The sequence below is a fragment of the Mustela putorius genome, unplaced genomic scaffold (genome assembly GCF_011764305.1).
Source record: "Mustela putorius furo isolate JIRA1106 unplaced genomic scaffold, ASM1176430v1.1 tig00537350_pilon_pilon_pilon, whole genome shotgun sequence".
NCBI classification, from domain to species: Eukaryota; Metazoa; Chordata; class Mammalia; order Carnivora; family Mustelidae; genus Mustela; species Mustela putorius.
The window spans coordinates 7,154,328-7,178,581 of NW_025422471.1; the positions used below are offsets into that span (position 1 = coordinate 7,154,328).

At 39.5% G+C, this 24,254-nt stretch overlaps 1 protein-coding gene across 2 annotated transcripts in view; it reads right to left on the reverse strand.

Annotated features, from left to right (window-relative positions):
- Positions 1–21,557, reverse strand: part of LOC101682451 (leucyl and cystinyl aminopeptidase) — a 110,986-nt gene extending 89,429 nt beyond the window's left edge. Inside the window, exon 1 of one of the 2 annotated variants that reach the window (XM_004769950.3) lies at positions 20,281–21,557. In XM_004769950.3, the coding sequence (XP_004770007.2) occupies positions 20,281–20,299 (19 nt within the window). In that variant the 5' untranslated portion in view covers positions 20,300–21,557. Of the gene's footprint in view, positions 1–19,405; positions 19,751–20,280 lie in introns of those variants that run through there. The other variant, XM_004769951.3, reaches the window with a different exon arrangement.
- Between the last annotated feature and the right edge of the window lie 2,697 nt (positions 21,558–24,254).

The following is a 24,254-nucleotide window of genomic DNA, read 5'->3' on the forward strand; positions in this document are numbered from 1 at the left end:
AGGCAGCACCAACTGCCAGATATGCCAGTTAAGCTATTTTAAATCTTCCAGCTCCAAATTTCTGCTAAATGATGGCTGCTACAAGTGACCTCAGGTAAGGCCAGTGGAAGAAACATCCAGCTGAGCCCAGTACAAACTGTTGAATACAAAATTGTGAGCAAATAAAATGGTTATTATTCTAAGCCATTAAGTTTTGTCATTTGTTACACACCAAGAGATGAATGATTTATCCACCACTCACACAGTAAACTTTTAATATTATAGTGTATAATTCTTACAGACTAATCTATCCCCTAAGAAAAAATTGAGATTACACTGTACATATAAGTTCTATGACTCTATGGCATCTTGGCAATGGGAACATAAGCAGGGCCTCATGGTCAGACTTCTACTTTGACCCATTCGAGTAGAACACCTGGTATTCAGAACACACAGCATTCTTTATACAAAAACTGTGTGTAACTGTGGACTTTTCCTCCAAAGCCCAAGGGCCTTGAAGTATATGACTTCATAGTTTCTTACTCCCCCTCATTGATAGATATGAGGGTGCTCTGCCTTGGCTCTTAGTACAGGACCACATCAGACAATGAAAAAAGACCAAGTTCATTATCACAACCACTGTCTTAATGCCACCACCAACAATGATGATGATAAAAACCAACATTCACTAAGGGCTTTAGCATGTGCTAACAGTGAGCTGGGCTAAGCAGGGTAGTTAAGAATGTCTCTGAAACTGGAGTGTTCTGTCACTGTCACTGTATAACCCTGAGCAAGTTATTTCATCTTTCCAAATTCAGTTTGCTCATTTGTAAAATAGAGGTAATGGTACCTATCTCACTGAGTTGTAAGAATTAAATGAGATATGTGTAAAGCATTTAGAACAGAGCCTAGCACATAGTAAAGTGCTAAATAATTATTAGCTTTCAGTATTAGTCAGCATTTTACATATGTCATTTCATTTAATTTAATCCTCACAACATTTTATAGATCAGAGAGGTTAAATAACTTGCTGGTAAATGGCATGGCCAAATTTCAAACCCACATTTTTCTGACTGTAGTAGCTAAATCCTTCTAGGCCATGTGCCATGACTTGAAATAGCCTAGAGAATGTCAAACCAGGTCCAATGTGCTAGAGAAAAGTCCCATGTCTCTGCAGTCTCTGGATCCAGGATGGTCACAGAGTTGCCTCTCTGTCAGGCTGAAAGGCTACAGAGAGGGTCAGGATGGTGCCAGAGATTGAGGACACTACCACCGTGTGTCAGACACTGACACTACGGTTTACACAACTCTCTCAGCCAGACGTTTAGCAGTATTCAAAAAGTGCTATTTGATTTTGCCCAATTATATTCCCTGTTATGACTTCATCATGGTCTGTAAATTGAATGTTCTCCCACTCATTAGGATTATGAAATTATCCAAATATAATACCCATTTTACTGAAACTTTACTTTTTTGCTACTGTAGAGAACTAAAAGGTTTCTTTCTTTCTTTTTTTTTTTTTTAAAGATTTTATTTATTTATTTGACACAGAGAGAGACATCATTAGTAGGCAGAGGCAGGCAGAGAGAGAGGAGGAAGCAGGCTCCCCACTGAGCAGAGAGCCCAATACGGGGCTTGATACCAGAATCCTAAGATCATGACCTGAGCCAAAGGCAGAGGCTTAACCCACTGAGCCACCCAGGCACTCCAAGAACTAAAAGTTTTTATGAGACCCTCTAAGCCTATTATATTTTATGGATAATTAATTATTGTTCAAAGTTACTCAGCTAGTTAGTAAAACTGAATGAAATCAAAACTTTTAAAAAATTTTTAAATTTTAAGTTTTCTACAAGAAAGTTGGAAGTGAAACAATGAACAAATTTAACCCACAGAACTGCTTAGCTAAGTTTAGTTCTACCCAAATTCAGCTCAATGATTTTGAAAACAACCACTTTCTCAGACTTACAGGAAATGGTTAAGCAACCTCAGAGAAGTCATTTCTTCTTCTGCCATAGTAGAGAAGATAGGGGTTTTTTGTTTGTTTGTTTGTTTGTTTTAATGAGTCCCTTCCAGATAATAGAACTTTGGAACATTGTACAAGTGCTCATCAACCTAAGTAGCAAGTCTAAAAGATGCTACAGTTATTACTTTATTCTATTCTTTTTCCTTCGAAAAGAGCAAAGAACTCTGATATTTAAAAAAAAAATGAGTTTTTACATTTCATAATAAATGAATTCTCAAGACTTTAAGTCCAAACTGGAAGAAGAAAAAATGAACATATTAAAATTAACAGACAGGCTGATAGCTCAAGACCGAACAACATGATTCCATCCTGATCTCAGACAAAACAGAGACTAGATACAATTGAAAATGTTATAACTTTTAGGGAAATTTCACATGTTATACTATAGCTTATTTTTTTCAGAAAATCTATTTCCTGTCTCTTTCTCCCCTGTAGCACTATTTGAATCCTGGTATTGGAAAACATAATACTTGGGATGACAGACTGTGCATAATCATCAATATAGGAGTTTTCTGGCTAAGAGATGACACTTTACCAAATTCTAAAATTTGTTTTTAATGCAGTATTTCTAACACATTTTATTACATTCCCATCTTCTTACAAAGACTGGTCTCAACATAGTCCTCACTGAGGAAAAAATAACTGCATGACTCTTTGTTGGGACACAGAACTCACTACTGTAACTGATAGACTACTGATACAGAAAATGACACCTCCATACCCAAGCACCAAACTGGCCAATTTGCTTAAAAATACATTTCATCAGCAACTTAAAAGTTTACAGCAAATCATATCGTGCGGGGTTTTTTTCAAGTTTCACTCTAGATTTCTTCACCGAACCAAGTTTCACTGCAGCTCATTACTCCAGCTATTTTTCGGGGGGTTTACAAGCTCAACTAAAGCCAATTTTGATTATGATTTACATATCAGACAATAAATATTTCTTTTAAACAAATTATTCTATTTGAAGAACCCAGGGAAAAGAAAGATTAAGAAAAAAAAAAAAAAAAGAACAGTACCACAAGGACCTGTAAGAAAGTAGCAAAATGATTAACATATATGTAACTGGGAGTTCCAGAATGACATGGGAAAAAAAAAAAAAAAAAAAAAACACTGAGACAGAAAAATTATCAAGAAACAATGGCCCAAAAAAAGAACTCCTGGGACTTCAGCAAGATAAAAAGCTTTTGCACAGCAAAGGAAACAGTCATCAAAACCAAAAGACAACCCACAGAATGGGAGAAGATATTTGCAAATAACATATTAGATACAGGGCTAGTATCTAAAATCTATAAAGAACTTATCAAACCCAACACCCAAAGAACAAATAATCCAATCAAGAAATGGGCAGAAGACATGAACGACATTTCTGCAAAGAAGACATCCAAATGGCCAACAGACACATCAAAAAGTGCTCCACATCACTCAGCATCAGGGAAATACAAATCAAAACCGCAGTGAGCTACCACCTCACACCAGTCAGAATGGCCAAAATTAACCAGTCAGGAAACAACAGGTGTTGGCAAGGATGCTGAGAAAGGGGAATCCTCCTACACTGTTGGTTGGAATGCAAGCTGGTGCAGCCACTCTGGAAAATAGTATGGAGGTTCCTCAAAAGGTTGAAAATAGAGCTACCCTATGACCCAGCAATCACACTACTGGGTATTTACCCTAAAGATATAAACGTAGTGATCCAAAGGGGGCACGTGCACCCGAATGTTTATAGCAGCAATGCCCACAATAGCCAAACTATAGAAAGAACCTAGCTGTCCATCAACAGATGAATAGATAAAGAGGATGTGGTTATATATATATATGAATACTATGCAGCCATCAAAAAATGAAATCTTGCCATTTGCAATGACATGGATGGAACTAGAGGGTATTATGCTAAGCGAAATAAGTCAATCAGAGAAAGACAATTACCATAGGATCTTACTGATTTAAGTAATCTGAGAAACAAGACAGAGGATCATAGGGAAAGGGAGAGAAAAATGAAACAAGATGAAACCAGAGAGGGAGACAAAACATAAGAGACTCTTAATCTCAGGAAACAAACTGAGTGTTGCTGGAGGGGAGGGGAGAGAGAGGGAAGGGGTGGCTGGGTGATGGACACGGAGGAGGGTATGTGCTATGGTGAGTGCGGTGAATTGTGTAAGACTGATGAATCCCAGACGTATACCCCTGAAACAAATAATATAACTTGGAACACTGAAAAATAAATTCAAGAAATTCAATGGAAAAGAAAAAAAATCCAAAGACAACCAAACCAAGACCCAAATAAACAAACTGCTAACAACCAAAAGTAAAGAAAAACTTGAAACCAGCTATGAAAAAAAAAAAGTGATATATTACAAATAAGGTAATACCAGTTCAAATTACGAAGGTTTTTTTTGTTTGTTTTAAAGCAAATTCTACCCCCCCATGGCTCAAACTCATGACCCAGAGATCAAGAGTCACATGTTCTATGGACTGAGCCAGCCATCCATCCCACCATAGCTTTCTTAACAGAAAACTACGGAAGTCAGAAAATGAAAGAGTAACATCTTTATTGTTTTTATATATATCGAACTATTATTATATATGTATGTGTAATATATATAATACATGTGTTATATATATTATACATTTGTGTAACTTGTTTAATACCTTTGTGTAAACACATACCCAAAATACATAAGCAGCCCTTGTAACTCAATAACTGGGCAAAAAGATTTGAACAGCCATTTCACAAAAAAAGATGAACTAATGCAAAAAAAAAAATATATGAAAACATTTTCAACATCAGTAGTCATAAGGAAAATGAAATTAAAACCACACTGAGTTACCACTATGCACACACTAGATTGGCTAAAATTTTAAAAAACTAATCACACCAAATTTTGGCAAGGATGTAGAGAATAAGCACTCTCATATACACTGATGGAAATGTGAAATGGTAAAACCAGTTTTGGGGGGTTCTTTAAAGATTTTATTTGTTGGGCACCTGGGTGGCTCAGTGGGTTAAAGCCTCTGTCTTCGACTCAGGTCATGATCCCAGGGTCCTGGGATCAAGTCCCTCGTGGGGCTCTCTGCTCAGTGGGGAGCCTGCTTCTCAGTCTCTCCCTGCCTGCCTCTCTGCCTACTTGTGATCTCCGTCTGTCAAATAAATAAATAAAATCTTAAAAAAAAAAAAAAGATTTCATTTGTTTACTTGACAGAAAGAGTGCAAGACAGTACAAAGGTGGGGCGCAGCAGAGGGAGAGGGAGAAGCAGGCTCCCCACTAAGCAGGGAGGCCTACGTGGGGCTTAATCCCAGGACTCTGAGATATGACCTGAGCAGAAGGAAGATGCTTAACCAACTGAGCCATCCAAGTGCCCCAGGTAAAACCAGTTTGGAAAACAGATGGCAGTTTCTTAAAAAGTTAAAACATATAGCTACCAGATGACCCTACCAATCACCTAGATACTTAAATAAGAGAAACAAAAACAAATTGTCTACACAAAGACTTGTATTTGAGTTTCCCAGCGGCTTTACAATAACTCAAAACTGGAAACAAACATCCAGTAAGAGGTGAATGGACAAACAAATGATAATATATCAACAAAATAGAATACTATACAGCAATTTAAAAAGAAAAAAGAACCATACTAATACATGGATGAGTTTCAAAATAAATTATACTGAGTGAAAAAAACAGGACAAAAAAGATAGTGCATGATTCCATCTATACAAAATCTATATAATTCTATTTATATAAGATTCTATAAAAGTAAGGGCACCCGGGTAGCTCAGTCAGTTAAGAATTTTCCTCCTTCTCCCTCTGCTACTCGCCCTGCTTGCACACACGCGCACATGCTCTCTCACTCTCTCTGTCAAATAAATAAATAAAATCTTTTAAAAATTCTGTGAAAGTAGAAAATAAACTAATCTGTAGTAACACAAAGTGGATTAGTGACCGCTTAGGAATGAGGATGGAGGGAGGCATAAACTATAAAGCTTTTTTGTTTTGTTTTGACTTTAAGTTGAAAAAATGTAACACCAAGAATCAGGAATATGCAAAACTTTGGTACTCTGATTTTAATTATAAGAAGGCCAGTTTGAGAGGTTTATTTGAACAATAATTACAAATTCACCCACCAGACTTCAGGACTTCATTACAAAATTACTTTTTGTCCACTCACACAAAGGAAGCATAAAAGGTCTCCTGTTTATAAGTATTCCTGACACTTATTATAAACACCTAGAGAGTAAAAGGCTTTCTCTTAATATTAATAACTATTTCAAAGTACTTAAAATGGATGTGTTAGCATGGGTGGTCTATTACCTATTTTTCTAGAACTCTAGCTCAAGTTATCTGAACTGATGTGTGCATGCGAAGGTTTCCATGTTTACATGCGATCACAGTTTACCACATGCCCTGTCTTGGGGGCAAGGCAGTTTAACTAGATAAGTCCTAGTTACTCATGGCCCCAAAGAGCCAGAGGAAAAAAGAGGGTTAACTTCAGTTCTCTTAAAGGTCTAGATCATTTTATGATGGGACAAGTATGGGACGAAGGCTTTTGTTTCATTCTGGACTCCACAGATCAAGACAAGCAGAAAAAAAGAATTGGAACTTTGTAGGCCTTTATTTTTTTATTTTAAGATTTTTATTTATTTATTTGACAGAGACCACAAGTAGGCAGAGAGGCAGGCAGAGAGAGAGGAGGAAGCAGGGCTGAATAGAGAGCCTGACGTGGGGCTCGATCCCAGAACCCTGAGATCATGAACTGAGCTGAAGGCAGAGGCTTTAACCCCCTGAGCCACCCAGGCGCCCCCTTTGTAGGCCTTTAATTCATTATAATTAAGATAAGTCTAAGTCCCCATTCAAGGGCTGAGAAGTTAAATAATGTATCCATGTTAAGTGTATGTTGGAGGAAGGGGGTACTGAGAAAGAGGGGCAGCTTGTTGAAAAATCCTGCAGGCATAAACAGAAAAGAGATAAAAATCAATTTTTATAAAGAGATAATTTAATCATTTTTAAAAATTTGTGTCCTCCCTAAAACCATCCAGGACTGAAATAAAATGACCTTAGAGTCCACAAATAACCGAGGCATCTGAGGTGTGGCTCGTCAGATATGCCTGACTAGAACATTTCCTTCTCCTATGACCTAGATCTATCTTAAGACACTTGCTGCCCAGTTCCATCAGCTCCACTTTCTAGCTGCTATAGAAGGCATGTGAAGGTATTCTTCTCCAGACCCTATGAAAGGCAGGTTTAATGTTTAAAGTAATAGTTTTCAAGGTGCAGTACGGGTACCCCTGGGAATCCCTGATACTCTTTTAGTGGCCCTCAAGGTCAAAAATTGTTTTCATACTGAGATGTTATTTGCCCTTTTCACTCCCATTCTCTCGTAAGTATACAGTGGAGTTTTCCACAGGTTACGCAACACGTGATACAACAGACTGAACACAGAAGCAAATTTGAAAACCCAGTTGTCTTCTACTAAGCCAGACATTAAAGAGATTTGCAATGACGTAATTGCTCTCACTAATTTGTTTTGGAGGATAGCTATTTTTCATTTAAAAATGTCATTTATGTTAACATGTAAAAAAGGTTTTTTATTGTATGAAATCTACTAATTTATTAATTTTCATTTTTTTTTAAATTTCAATGTTAATTTCTCATGCAACAATATCTAGAGATACAGCCCATAAAACAAAATCACTTAGGGGTTCACAATCATTTCTAAGAGTATACAAAAGGGGTCCTGATACCAAAAGATTTGAGAAGCATAACTCTTGCTTTCAAAAATAAAGAAAAACATTCCCAGCTCTCCAGATATCATAATTCAAGCACTGCAGTTTCATTATATCGTTTGAAAAAGCGTATAGAGGGGGCACCTGGGTGGCTCAATGGGTTAAAGCCTCTGCCTTCGGCTCAGGTCATGATCCCAGGGTCCTGGGATGGAACCCCACATCGATCCCCACATCTGGCTCTCGGCTCGGCAGGGAGTCTGCTTCCCTCCCTCTCTCTGCCTGCCTCTCTGCCTACTTGTGATCTCTGTCTGTCAAATAAATAAATAAAACCTTTAAAAAAGAAAAGAAAAAGCATATAGAGTAAATATGTTAGGTAAGAAAAATAAATATATAACCGGTCTGTATAACTTCATAGCAGGCCAGGAAAGGACAAGGGGTTCTGAATCATTTTGGAGTCCTAGGTCCAGAAAAAAAGAACTGAACTGTTTATGTTCCTTTTAGCATCCTCAGGCAGTAGGAATGTAGACTTCAATAATTTGTTCCTACAGAAAAACACAAGCTTCTTTACCTTGAGATAAACTATGGAAAAGGATGGCTTCCTATTCCCCCCAAAATTCACACATTGAGGTGTTAACCCCTAATGTGACTATACTTGGAGACAAGGCTTTGAAAGAGATAACTAAGGTTAAATGAGGTCATCAGGGTGGAGCTGCTAAGACTGGTGTTCTTATAAGAGAAAGAGACACTGAGCTCTGTGCACAGAAGAAAAGCCATGTGAGGACACAGCAAGAAGGTGGCCATCTGCAAGCCAAGAGGGGGCTCTCACCAGAAACCTACCATGCTGGTACCTTGATCTTGGACTCCTAACCACAACTGTAAGAAAATAAAATGTCTTTGGTTTAAGCTACCCAGTCATAGAGCTTTTGGTTATGGCAGGCTGCGTTAATACACTGCCTGTACTATTTCTATATAATAACTCCATAGACCTATGGAACAAGGGAGAAGGGGGAATGCAGGTTCCTTTTAAGGGGGAAGGAGATGTTGAATACATGTCTTCACTGTTTACATATCATAATTTCTGTTACTTGGCCACTAAGGAGTTAAGGTTTTATTCTTCTCAAAATGTCATTTAACTTTTTTCCTTTAACATCAGGACAGAAACATCCATTTTTTCCTCCTGGTTGGTGTCATGTCTGAAATTCATGCTATCATATCTCAGCTCATATTGCACTACAGTAACTCAGACCATTAGTTATTCTGTCCTGTCAACTAACAGAGAACCCTGCCTTTCAATGGCATAGCTTCCCCTACATAATCCACAAGGCCACTTGAATTCTTATGCAGACCAATTCATGCCTTTTTACCAATTCTGGGATAGTAGGAAATTCCTTTTTAAAAGTCCCTTCTAATTGGCTTGGTATCTGTTTCTGTGGCTCTCTAATGAAAGACAAAGTACCCCAAGAACAGGTCAGCCAGAAGGCCTGCAGCAGGGCAGGAAGAGAAATTGATTTAACTCCATTACTCTGGTCTCAAATGCAAAGCAGCTCTCTAGCGATGCAATAAGAACACAAGATGAAAGAAGAGGAAACTATTGGGTTATTCTTCAATTATGATTCTGAAAATGCTTCAGAGTAAGAGATTCCCTCCTGCTAACCTTCATCTTCCTTCCCCTCAAACACTAAGACCGTTTCTCATTTAGCACTATCTTCCCTGCACAAAGCAAAGGGTCTGAAACACAGCAAGTACCCAAAAGGCATTTCAGTGAAAAGGAAAGCTGAATGAATACTGATAAGAATATTCAGGAAAAGAGATTTGGAATTACTCTATTTGCTAGAGAGAAATAATATATAGAAAAAGGAAAAGAGCATTCACATTCAACTTTATTTGGGAAAAAAAAAAAAACAACCAAAATTAAAGGAGTAAAAACAAAAACACAATTGTTACTTAAAAGTTTGTTTTGGAGTTGCTTAAAGTAGTATTAGTCTCAGGTAACATTTAAAGAACATCTGACATATAGGGTACTATTTTGGGTGCCAACTCTAGTAAGAACCAAATATAAGACAACTGTGTGTTTTCTGTCAGATGTAATTGATGTTTCCTGGCTGAAGAGGCACATACATACATATAGAACTGGAAATGTGGTTTTCACCATTCAGAAAGTGAGAGTCCTAAACAAGTGGTACCTCTGCTTTCATAAGATACCATTTATGCCTCTCTGGACATTCTTGGGCAGAAATGTGACGTCCAGTAACTTACTCCTGTAGGAAAACACTATCTTCTTCATGCTGAGGTTTCCCAAGAACAACTGTAACTCAACGAGAGCAATGCCTCTACTCTGTTCCCATGCAATACACCCATATAGCCACCAAATACTTGAAGGATTATTTCCAACCTCCCTCGCTCGCCTTGCTCTTTAGTCAAAGTCACTACCTTATATGATTGGGAAATTCAGAATATTATCTTTGTGAGAAAAAAAACATTAATAACAGACCCAGAGACTTCTGGCAGGGTGGAGGTAGGGAGGTAAATTACCAAAATGAATAATAGATTCTCAGAGCCCAAAAGGTGCTGCCAAGTAACATTCATTTAGCCAAAATAGTAATAAAAAAGGGTGTCACTGTACAACAGAAATTGAAATTCACTAGTAAAACTAGTTTCTTATTAAGCTTCTGTGAGAACACAAAACAGGTATGAATTGAAACACATTACATTATAGACACGTTTGTCTGCATTCCTGATGCCTATGAAATACAGGCAATGTTACCAGTTAAAGAAGTACCTTTATTCCATACCTTCATGTTAACACTACCTCTTTTGGTCTTAAATTCCAAACTATTTCAACCTCATTTAAGAGACAAATATATTTAATACCTGATTTAGCACTGAAACAAAATCTATCTGTATAAACAGCAAAGTGTAGCATATTACATTTGCTGGACAGAACCAGAAAAACACATGTAAGTCAGAATTAAGTTGAATGTAGAAATGAATAGCTCTACTCTTAGGCAACACTTCCCTGGAAGTGTTACAAATGCATAATTGTTAATAAAAAGATTGAAATAAAAAGAACCCTTCTATACTGGCCTTGAGCCTTTAGTAAATGAAATATCATTTGTTTCCAAATTTTCAAAATCTCATTATGGCAGGAATATGCCCAAACTACCACATCTCCTAGATCTCAATTGTTACCAGAAAAGGTTTTGAGTTTCTTTGCACATTTTAGTTTTTTAACGTAACTTACTAAAACATCTTGGTAATATCTTTAAATAAGAGTCACAGAGCTAGTGAGTGAGGAGCCAGGATTTGAATGCTGGCCGATTGAATTACTCTTCACCATTACACTACGCTACATAGTAGTCTTACAAAAGGAGGTAGATTCATGGGTAGATCTCTAAAATGAAAAAAATAAGTAAATAAAAGTATAAAGCCAAATATATTTAAGGAAAGTAGTGTGGGATCGGACCTGTACTCCTCCAAGCCTGACCATTTCCAAAGACAGTGTGCTAATCTGTGTGTTCATATACATTTGTTTTAAATTTATCCCGCTGGAACTAAGTTTTCCAAATGCAGAGCTCATACTGCATATTCTTACTTGTACACCAGCTTTAAGAACAAAGCCTGGAACAAGTCAGCACAGAGTGAAGGTACATTTTAATGTGTTTATTTGAGAGGAGTATATTTTTTAAAAAACTATTCTTTTTAAAAAGAGATAATTGAGGTCTGTCAGAAACAAATTAAAAAAATACTTGCTAATTGACATAGTGTAAAATGGTATGCAAGAAGGATTTGTATTCATATATTCCCTCTGTGCTGCTTCTCTGACCCCCAACTGCTGACTACCCAAAAGAAGAATGGAGCAAGGAGATATGGAACACTAATTTTGGTGTCCAATATTTTTAGTCTTGATGAAAATAAGAGACAAAGAAAAACTATTAGCAAGAAGTAAAAGGAAATTCACAATAAAATAACAACAAAAAAGAAAATAATTTAAGTATATTTGAATCCCAATATTACCTGGTTTTAATAAAACAGACTTAAGCCCAAAGCATTCATCTTCTAAAAAATGTTTTGAACAGTAAATTCTGTGTATATATGTATATATTCTTGTATTTATTTTCTCTGGTTGTTAGTTAGAATGAAATTAATAAAGAACCAAGAGAAAATATAAAATTTACAATAAAATACAAAGTCCTAACAAAAATCATTTAATTCTACCACCATTCAAACACATTGTCGATTCCACAGAGGAAATACTCTAGTTAACATTCTGGCTAGAGGACACCTAAAACACATCAATTAACAAGTGTAACATGATATCCCATGGACTAAGGAATACAAACAGTGCAGAATACTGTCCTAATGAACAGAATTTACATAAAGATATGCCATCTCATGCCCTTAAAAGTTAACTAATTTATCCTTCGGGTAAAAATAAAATTATTGAGCTTAATTTTCAATTTCATTTTCCTTTTCTAATCATTTTCCTTTTCTAAGCTAAATCATTTACTATAATGTTTATATTTATATCAACTTGTACTCCAATCAAAGTTATACTCTTTATCAGATTTGGTTGGTTTTTTGGGTTTTTTTTGTTTGTTTTTTTTTTCATTTCCTTGTAACACAGGCCCCCCAGCCCTTGACAATCCTCAGGGGACCTCTGAGAAAGACTTAGCTGTACAAATAACTGAAACTGTTAATGATGCCTAAATACATGAGCTCATTAATCTCTCATGAAAATCTATATAACTGCAAATACTTTCTGAAGAGCAAAAGTTCAAAGTTTATTTTTAATTCCATCAATTATTTGTAGTTTCAAAAGAATGTTAACCTATCATAATTCTTTATTTGAAATGAAGAATGGATTTAGGCCTAAAGAATATCTGTGAGTGATCTAAAGAGAATGCATAACCACTGATGGAGATCCACAAAGAAAATGTATGAGATCTCTTCAATGTATGCAGAAAGCTTATGGGTTAGAAAAGACCTCAACTGGTGAATAAATTTGCTAGAGCTGATGTCAGATGGATTTGAAAAGACTATTTTGCTGATAATTTTGAAACACTTTTCCATCTGATTCACCAGACTGATAAAAGGCAAGGGAGATGATAATCTTGAATCTTCACAGCAAAAACGTTGATATCAATTTACAACTTGCTGAGGGTCACTTTGACTATCATTAACTCATTTAAAAATATATGACGATTACCCAAAAGTCTGGGTTTGTAACCACATTTTGGTCTACTAATAGTCATTGTCATCTCATTATCTGCCAAGAAAAGCTTCTATGCATGAATTCTTCAAGTCTTTATCTCAGTGTTTCCTAAATTGACAATTAATTAGAATAGAGCTATGTGCCCAACTGCAATGAACTGCACTGAAGCAAATTTAGCCATATTTTAGTGAACATTTGCTTACTTCTACCTAATTCAAAACACTATTATCTAATCCCCAAATCTGGGTGTACCCTCCTTCGACACTCGATTATTCTTCTGTGTACTTCCCCCGAATAACAACTTACCAAGCCTCTCAGTAGCCTGTACTGATAGAGATGGACGCAAGGCCCTATTCTAAAGAGCAAAGCATCCCTTAGTCCCTTCCACTAACACTCAAATACTCTACACTCACTGAGTTGTTTTTTCAAACTAGCCACTCAGTCTAGATACTAAAAGGACAATGTCAGTGGCCCAAAGGGCTTACGTACTTAGCATTTAATTTAAAGGCCAGAGAAAATAGTGCTAACAAGTATAAAGTGGAATCAGCCTAAATTCATGGATATTATTTTGATAAATCTTGAACATACTGGTTCCTTCCACCAAGCTCCATGGTTCATAGCAGCCTCCTTTACTTAACCATTAAGGACATTTTGACAATTATGGAATGAGAAGAAACTAGACAAGGATTACACTACTTCTGTCTTCAAATCATACTACCAATAACAAGTTAAAAAAAGATCTTTAAAGCATTTAGCTGTCCTCAATTACTCCACTAATCACTATGCATTTTTCCTCTAAAAAGAACCTAGGAATGGTGTAATGCTGCTGAGATGCTGCTGTTCTAACAACTTATTTAAATTTTATGAAATAACAGTGTCAGCTGTGAGAAATACCATGGCTCAAAATCTCCTTGCCCAGTGAATGAGACCAGAGGCAGCTGGTCTAAGAAACACTACCACGCAGCCCTGGTTAGTATCTGCTGCAAGGGCCAAGAAGGAAAAGAGCACACCCAATCCACAAACGTACCCATTCTCTCACTGCACTTCCCATTCTCCTGTTAGCCCAGCTTTGAAATTCTCCCCATAGATCATTAGGAAGCCTTTACCTCCCTTCAACCCAGATCACTGGCTTGGCTTCCGTGGACAGCACCAGGGGTCTAGAGAAAACTCTGGACCATCCAATCCCTCAACTTACAAAAAGGCCAAACAATTAGCTTAAGTTTTATTTTGGTGGCTGCATTCTTGAAATTTGTGAAAGGAATGCTCAGGAGACCCTCATTAAGCAATACACACTAAAGGAAAAGAACTTCAAAGGGTCTTTTACTATTGAACTTGCTTCTTTCACCATTGTTTTTTCAAACTCCCTTAGAAGCCTGAACTTTCTTTATTTGGTAAGTGAACTGGTTTCTTCCTAGTTTAGATGCTAAGGCTGGAATTTGTAAAAACTAATTGGTTCACTGTTCAATCATAAGCATCAGTAGAAAAGGGAAGCAAAACCAGGCACTAAAAAATAGTAACTGCGATCACGATGCTCCTACAAAGTCAATGGCTCTACATTCCTCTTAGAAACGTTTTTCTTGAAATCTAAAACATTCAGGAAAGTGAACAGACTTTTTTTTTTTTTTTTTTTAAAGTAGTCTCCATGCCCAATGTGGGGCTTGAACTCACAATCCTGAGATCAAGAGTTGCATGCTTGTACCAACTGAGCCAGCCAGATAGTGAACGGTCTTAACTTAAAAGAGACAATGGATTATTTTTACTATCAGAGAGAGAAGTACACTGAATAATTTAACTTGAGGCAAATGTTTTCTATCTCCTGCCAGGGCTTCCAAACGCCAGTTTAAATCACTCATCCCCCTCAACCCTCAATTGCTTTTCTCTAACCAGTCCCACCTGCTTGCCTCTTCCAAACCCAATTCCTCCATCATTCGACCTCATATGTCAGTGTCCTGATCCCCAAAGTAAACTCATTTCTCAGCCAAACATGAGTAAGGCTCAAGATATGACCATTTTGGAAATCTCTGCTTATCAGCCTCCTGCTTTACCTTTAATCTCTACATTTCTTTCATCTTCATCACTAACTCTTAAGTCCCAGTTTTCCCTAAAGATCTTTGGGGTTTTTGTTGTTGTTGTTGTTCTGTTTTTCCTAAAGATCTTTGGATTCAAAGTCCTACAGGTGCTCCCAGGACAATCACAAATGGATTACAATGAATCAGGTTACAAGGAAATCCTTACCATAGACTAAGGAACAAAAACTACTTTGTTTCTGTCATATTTGCTGAATAGAAAGACCAGGGCAATGAGCAGCAATTGTAAAGCAATGAGTGACTTTACAAAGTCCACTAGACACGCAAGTTGCTGAACCACCACAAAGGCTCCAAAATTTTCCTTCATGCCCAATCCTGGTTGCTTTTAAAGATTTTATTTATTTATTTGACAGAAAGAGATCACAAGTAGGCAAAGAGGCAGGGGGGGGGGGGGAGCAGGCTCCCTGCTGAGCAGAGAGCCTGATGTGGGGCTCCATCCCAGGACCCTGAGATCACCACCGGAGTCAAAGGCAGAGGCTTAACTCATTGAGCCACCCAGATGCCCCCCCCCCTGGTTTCTTGTGAACACTCAGTAAATGTACATATCTAGGAATTCAAATTAAAAAAAAAAAAAAAGACTTTCTCTGATTGCTCCAATAATATTATGGAAAGATCTACTAGTATTATTAGCTCTAGTTCCAACCTCTCACAGTTTCAAGACATGAGGTAACTGACAGAACACAGTGACACCGTCCTAACCTCAGCTGCCAAGAACCATGGGCCTAATCCAGCTCCATCATAACTTCAGGAGTAACCCTGGCTGAATTCCTCCATATTGCAATTTCCTAATACTTCCATAGAGAAGGTTCAGAATGCTGTTGGTTCCTAACAGGAGTATTACACTGAATCATCACAAATGTGAACTTACTGATGACATATGTTACAGGAACAGGTTATAAAGACAATTTGGTACATTTATTTCACAATTAGAAAACTATCTTAAAGTTTTATTGCTTTCTTGTTTCTTCTGTATTTCCTAGTCTTACATTAGCATGAAAGCAAAACTAGATTTTTCCATTTCATTTCTCTTACTGAGGTCAGCTTTATCTGCTAACAGGTTTGTGGGTTTCCTGCAAGTGTGTCCAGCAGAAAATCTACTTGTAAGTGGGCATTCAAAAGACAGTGTTCACATGAATTACTGAAGAGGAAATCACCCCTGGCTTATTTCTGCATGATAATTTCCTTATAACCAATCTTTCTGGTTATGTATTTTTCAGCTCTCAAGGATCCTCTATAGATAAGTGATAATCACTGATTTTAGGCATGCCTGAGTGGCTCAATTGGTTAAGCGACTGCATTTGGACCCCAGAGTTCTGGGACCCAGTTCCACGTCAGGTTCCCTGCTGAGCAGGGAACCTGGTTCTCCCTCTGCCTGCTGCTCCTCTTGCTTGTGCTGTCTCTCTCCCTCTGTCAAATAAATAAAATCTTTTTTAAAAAATCACTGGTTTTAATCATTCCTAAAATACGCTGTCTCAAAACACACTTTTTTGGAAATTGTTATGCAAAGCAAAGGACTTTCCCCCTACTGCTTTCCTTAAAAACTGAATAGTTTCTAATTACATCCTCAACCTTATAATATTAAAAGATGTTAACATTTGATCTAAGTCATATTTCACTTAATTGAAATAGAAAAATCAAGACAGAAGGATAAAAACATATTTTATTTATATTCCATTCATTACAAAGAACAACAATGATCTTCCATTTTAAGGATTTTCTTTCAATGTGGCCATTTATCATAGAAAAGAAACATATATATATATATATAGATATATATATATATATATATCTATATATATATATATATCACACACACACACAAAATGTGGTAAGCTCATATTTTTGACTGACCATGCTATTTTTTTTTTTTAAAGAAACGCACAGCTATAGGACAACTGTTATTTGTAAGATCAAGAAATGAAATCACAATTTGATACTGCCTTTCAACCCATGAATATCGAATTTGTTCTCCAGACCTCCCATTTTGGAAGCTGGGTAATACTTCCAATTGGATGCCAATCCGAAAGCAAAACAAAGATAGTTTGCAAGACAGGTAAATCCCCCTTGTTTGATTATATATCAGGTGGTACTACCAAAGTGATTCCTGGGAATTTTGTTCATAAGAAAAAAATGATGAATATATATCAGGAAAAGAAAAAGTTCTTCTCCATAAGAACTAATAAAGTTCTCAAAAGCTCCCTTCTGGTGAATACTTCTAGTATCCTCAAAATGAAGTCACACATTTCTAGCCCTAACCTCAGAACTCCTTGATCAGATCCTAAGACTGAGCCTTGGCATTTACAGTCCTTAACATGAATTTAAATTATTCTCAAATACCCTAATCCTACATGTAAAGGAGAAGAAATAAAGAGAAATAAAATAATCAAATAACTACTTGCCCCAATCTAGTACATCTATCAAAACATCTATAGAGTTGCCATCAATTTTTTTTCTTTTAGTAATATATAAACCACTACTTCCTAAGAGTTTCACCTCTAATTGCCTAATAGGACATAATAGTTACTGCCAAACCAATCTTGAGTACTAGTCCAGTACATCTTTACCCCCATAAAAAAAGTCACCAAGAATCCAAAGCCAGACTGGATATAGTCTGCAGTGTAATAGTCAGCAGTCCCCTCCCAAGGGCAAGATCAAAAAAAATATCTCCTGAGCTAAATGGGAATTGCTGGCACTAAGGTCCCTTCTTATAAACCCTTTCTGGAGATAAGCCTTTTAACAGGTTGTAGCAGTATGTTACCTGGACAGGTTAACATAGGATATTCATCAAATGAACCCAGTATTAGCAGGCAGAGAGCAGGGCCCAAGACAAATGAGACATATGAGCAGCAAGTTTTGATGGAAAACAGGGAAAGCACAGAAAGCCCTACTGGAATAGATGAGTACTGAAAGTTAAAAACGACGAAAGAGAAACTATATCTGCCTCTTTTACAAATTTCTAGGTCAGAGGGTGAAACCATTGACAATGTTTTAATTGAAAGACAAGTGGTTCTGAATTGCTGAAACTGGTTTTGCTAAGCTTTCACACCTCTCTCTATAAGCAAGGCTTAAATGAGAAAGTGTACGTGGTGAATATTTTATTAGAAGAAGGTGAATGTGCAAAAGCCAATATCAAGCTTGATAAATCCTGTCATTATAAATTCTAGGGATAATTAAATACTCTGCACCAAAACACCCAGACCTAGGGGAGAATTAGCTGTACAGATCGTTTGTACTAAATAGGATTAAGTAAAAAGATAAACCTACTTAAGCAAGTCCTGTTTAAAGACACTAGAAAAATTCTACAGCTATCCTTCAAAAGTTCTGAAATAAATAAACAGTCTACCTTAAATCTGAAAAGCATCTCAAGTTGCTAGAAGCTAATATTTGGTTGGCTTTAGATGTTATGGTTTCTATTTCCTTGTTAAAGGACACTTAAGATAAGCCCTCAACAAGTGATTAACGCATTAACTAAACTGATGCACTGTCAAACTGTTTCCAGCAGATTCTGAAAATCTGGAAGATAGACAGCAAAAGGATTAAAAATTCAACTTCCAACTATTAACATTTAGAGGAACACATTTTAAAAGGGGAGAAAAGACCCCAGTTGGAGGATTTGCAAATGCAGTTTAATTCTGTAGGCACAGAGCCGCAAAATCAACTAGCACTCGTCTTGACCAAATAGGTGACTCAGCCTTGCGGGGAATTTTTTTTAAGTGAAAGTTCACATTTAAAATCCGACAAACATGGAAGCTCCAAGTATTCCACCTAGGACAAAGCAAAAGCCTTGGAATATTCATGTGAAATGATTTAACGATTTGTATTAAACATATTTTACACTTAAAATACTAGAAGGTCTCTAAGTTTACCTTCAGCTCCGTATTCCTTAATTCTCTTAGGGACTTTACCCAACTATTCTTAGAGCCTTAGAAATTACAAATAGAACCTGAATGAGAAAGAAAATTCAGAATTAAAGTTACTATCATTAAGCCTAATTAGACAGTACAGACAGGAAGATGGCAGTAGAATAAAGCATTCTGAATTAGGGGCAGGGAGAATATAATGAGTAATTTGCAGTCCCATGAATGAAACAGCATACAACAAAGTCTGGCAATGGTTTGGGTTATAATGGAGACATATATATATATATATATGTCTCTATCTCTTGAGGGGCAAGTGGCCCACCTAAACCAGAGCAGAGGCTGGCTTCTACTCATGCGACAAACAGTCTACCTGAAGTCACCAACCTCCCACAAGAAAACACAGGTCAACGACAGAGTGAATCGTCTAATTATAAAGTGAATTCTCCCTTACTGGCATTCCTCCTACTTTCTGTCCCAAAAAGGGAATCCATATACTCAAGGCCACAAAATGGTAAGACATCTCACCCCTATGTTGTGACTCGGGCACGTCTGGTCCAAACAAAAGCCATCGGTTTTAACTAGGGTGGGATTTATTCTGTCCATTCAGTGAAGAGCTGTGGCTGTTTTGCAGGGCGTCCTGCAGGCTCCTGCTTTGACTCTCGCCTCAAGACACATTGTGATATCACCATGACGGACCCCGATATTTAATGAGTCTTCGACTGAAAAAACTGGTATTATCGGGAGCCCGTGAACGGTAGCGTGAACGACCTGGGGAGCGCCTCACCAAGACAGGAGGGTGACAGTGCGGGCAGGCACCTCCTCGCAGAGCAGGACCAAGCAAGCCTTTCTGCAAGTTTCCCTTCCTTCCACTAAATTAACCTGCCAAGCCCCCCACCCCCTCCCCGCCCTATTAGGAAAAGTCACGCAGGCAACTCGCGCGGAAGGACAGGGGGGGACAGCTCCCTGCGCACAAGAGAAGTTTGGTTTGGCAGTGGCCAAGGCTTAACCCTTCCTGCCAAAAGAGCCGCGGGCAGACACCACCTTCTCCACGGGCAAACCCAGAAGGCCAACTTTCCCCTCCTCTGCGCAAAGCAGCCCAAACTTTGGTGTTCACCCACCTGGCCACGCAGCGCAGTTTGGGGTCTGGAGGCACCCGACGCCCCCAGGCCCTCGGCAGATGGTGGCACTGACCTTCACGCCAGCCCCCGGTCCGCGCCGGCCTCTGACCACCCCCGCCCCAGCCTTCAGCTGCCTCCCCCAGTCCGCTTCCACCGCCCCCAAACCCTCGTGGGAAACCCACGGTGGGGGCGGCTGCAGTCCGACTCCGCGTGTCTCCACGGCCAACGTCCCTCTGCACCCCAAAAGAGCCCCAAACCCGACGCTTCTGGCTGCCTACTCACCATTAGTAAAGGGATCCATTTTCCCCCCGCCGCGGCTCCTTACAGCCGAAGCGCCCAAGCTTCCTACTCCAAGAACTGAAGCGGCCCTGTCGACTGAGCATGCCCAGCGCGGCCGCCAAGGGCTGTCGGGGAGGTGCCGCGAGAGACGGCGCCGCTCCGCCGCTCTGAGGTTCCGCTGCTCCGGGTTTTTGCAACAGCTGCAGCAAGAGCTAGGGAGGCCAAAGGGAAAAACACCGCACGGCCCGAGGCCAACTCCTCGGAGAGGAAGGGGAGGAGCGGGTTAGAGGTGGGAGCAGCCTCCTGGGCGGGGCCTGAAAAGCCACGCCCCTCCAGGAAGACCAGGGGCTCAGGCTCTTCAATACATGGGGCAAGTATTCAGTCATTCAGCAAAGAAGACCGTCTACTGCATCCCGGCCCGGCCGGGACCTAGGCGCCGGGAACCCCATACTGCGCCCCAAAACATCGACCACTGCCCCCTGTAGTGGACATTCCAGAGACAGACAAGAAACACAGAAGGCACACAAGACTGAAAGAAATGTCCCGCTGAGCATTAAATTAGGGTGATGTGATGGGAGAGTGAGTGGATAGCTAGTGCGGACAGCTTGGTGAAGAGAGGCTTCGCCGAGAGGTGCCACTGAGGCCGCGATCTGGAGGCACAGCTGCCGCCGGCGGGCGAGAGTCGCTCTCCGGAATTCGAAGCTTCGGTTTCCCTGCGGAGACTGGCTCGGGATTGCTCACTTCGCCAAGGCCAGTGGGAGCAGGTGCTGTGGGTCATCCCGGAACCGCTGCCGGCCCACACCAGAGTGGTCCCTGACGGGTCTGAGGCCGGGAGACCGAAGGGAGGGCGGGGACTCCCGCTGGGCCCCAGACACGTAGGTTCCAGTCCTACCCCGGGCAGTCCAGGGCGCGGCCTCTACATGCAAAGCGGATCACAAAACCTGGAGCTGGATTCGCCGTGGGTGAGGGCGCCGCAGTGTGCGAGCAGAAGGCCTGCTGGAGCTGAGCTTTAAATCAACACCTGCGGCTCCAGTGGGTACAGCCGCATGGGGCCCGCGGACAGGACAGACATTGCTACCCAGTTGAAGCGGAAACTCTAAGTTGCTTCTGCCTCCTCTACTCTCGCCGTTGCCTCCAACCGCGAGCCAGCATTGTTTTCAATGTCAAATCCAGCCATTACCCGGCGACCCTTCGGGATGGAACAACCAGGGCCCCAGGGACCCCGGGTTCGTAGGGGCCCGCTTCTTTATCCCTTATTCGAAGTGTGCGCCGCCGCCACGCTCGCAGTGAAAGCCTCTGCCCTCCCATCGCGCAGCCACAGCCTCCTTCCCCTCCTCCCCACCCCCACCCCCCTGCCCCCGCCCCGCAGCCCTGGCCCCTGCAGCGACTTGGCTCTGGCTGTGCCTCACTGCGCCTGCCAACTGTCACACACTCCTCTGAGGCTGTTAAAAGCAGGACGTCGGGTGCAAACAAGCCGGGGGCAACCGCAAACCGCCTGGGCAAACAGGGATGGCTGGGGTGTCGTTTGACCCGTAAGGAATTAGAAATGAGGTTTTAAAGAAGTGAAATCGGAATGCAAGTTTATTATTAAATGTCAACTGTATTAAATCACGCTCTTAACATTCCATCTTTAAAATCTCCGATGGATACCCATCATTTAAAATAAAAGTGAAACTCCTGGTCTAACTGGATCCTCCTCTACACGCGCGCAGGATGCTTTGGCCACAGAGGCCTTCTTGCGGTTCCTGGAAGTCCGCAAGTTCCGTCCAGCATTGTTAACCATTCCCCTTGCATGTTGCTTGCGCAAGAACGATTCCTTCTGCCTGGTACTTTGCCTGCTGGTATCTTCTTGTCCTTTAGGTGTCAGCTCAAATGTCACCTCTGCAGAGAGCCTTTCCCTGACCACACAACGGAAAATAGCCACAAACACAGTCTCCTCTCTAAAGACCCGGCCCTGCTTTTCTTCACAGCACTCCTCACTCTGAAAACTCTCTGTTTGCTGTTTCCTCATTATCAGTCTCCCTCTCAAGAATGCAAGCTCCATGAAGGCAGAGTTACTACCTTTTTAAGGGCAGTATCCTAACCCAAGGTAAGTATGCAATAAATAATTTATGAATGCATATGGGAATATATGCAATGGTAGTTAGGGTTCTAGTTCATATGCAATGTTGAATTCTGCCAGAAACAATAGTGTGTTTGTGATAATTCCGGAGAAGATGTCTGTATCCTGTGATACCTCAAAGTTACTCTCTCCCTACCTTGTTATGCATAGCCAGAGCCCTTGGCACCCTCCCTCCCCCAGGGCACTTCAGAATCCCAAACAGGAAGTGAACCACAGGGTTGGTGCCAATGGTGTTCAGAGGTTATATAGTATATGCAGGGCTGGATTTTGTTAAAAGGACTCCATACCTTATATTGCTCAGATAAGAGACTCATCCTTATACTTTAGGTCAGGTTATGTTCCTTTGGAGTTATTTTTTGCAGCCAAAGCACTTAGTATCAGAGATATTTAAAACAACACAGAGTGTTAAGTCTCCTCACCTCACCTTACCTGTAAGCCAGAGTCTATCATGCTTTTAAGTGTGAAACATGTTATCTTGTGTTTTGTCTTAAATACCTAAATTCTGCAGGCTTGTGGTAAAAACGCTTCACCACTGCAGTAGCAAATATAGGTGGGGCATCATGTCTTCCTGAGATTTGAGAAAGAGATAAATAACTTCTTTACCTCTTTGCCAACCTCTTGCCTTCCATCCCTCCCGTTCCTACACACACACATTAAGGACATTTACGGACCTGTGGTTTTGTAATGGAGGTAAAAAAAAAAAACAAAAAAAAAAACCGAGCAACCCAAAGGTTTCATAATCCTGCCTATTCTCAAAAGAATAATAATAAATTTTGTTTTGCTTTATTCTGGGATTTCCTTGTGGTATTGTTTTTGTTTGTTTGGATACCACTTTACATTTGACTTCATGAAGACTTTCTGAGAAAACACAATTTCATAAATTTGCTGCTGGTTCTGTTTCGATCATTAACCTCCTCTTGTCCTCCTACACAGAGCGGCTTTTTTAGTTTAAGGATCTAATACTTCAAATTATTATGAAGTTACTATTCATTATCAGAGGAGATAGTGTGACATTATCTGCTATACCCATCTAGTTTCAAAATCCTTACCGTTTAACATTTGAAAACAAAGTATTTGGAGGGCTAATTATATAATAAATAACACAAGAGGAAAAAATGTAAGCTCCCTGAGTAACAAACAGCATTTATTTATAAAGAAGCAGCAAATTTGCTAAACAATGAAGATAGAAACTTTCATCAAAATAAAAACTGGGTCTGCCATGGATCAACTCATCCAAGTCTTGATTTAATAGGTGAGATGAATTCTGGAAAGGTTAGTCACTCACAGTCCGATGGTAGATGCAGACTGGAACTCAGGTGGTCTATGTTCTAAACCAGTGCTCTTGAGTTTATTGCTTCCCTATTCCCACAGCAAATTTAGGGCCAATGACAATAATAAAGGGTAAAGAGAATTATAGCTAAATTCAGGCTACTGGAAGACTGTTCCATTAATTATTTAATTGATGTTCCAATTTACTGATATTCCATGTGAACTTTTATTAAGTTTAACGTTATTAAATATGTTTTCTAATTATTTTAAAATAAACTAAACAATACATTAATTCAGTGTATACCTCAGGAAATGCTGTTTATTCAGCACTCTTGAATAAGTAGAGGATGCTGCTTGCTTCCAGGACCGAGATGACCACCCTGAGGTTTCCAGCTATCCCAGACTTCTACCCAGTCACCCTAAGGATGAGAGGAGTCGATATCTAATTACACTGGTCACCTATTTTCAACACACATGCTGTGCCTCAATTAGTGATGTTTGAAGCTATCACAAATCTAGAAATGCTTAGAGCACTAAGGAAAGAAAGCAACATAATTATCCAACAGAGTTTTGGTAGAGCTTAGAC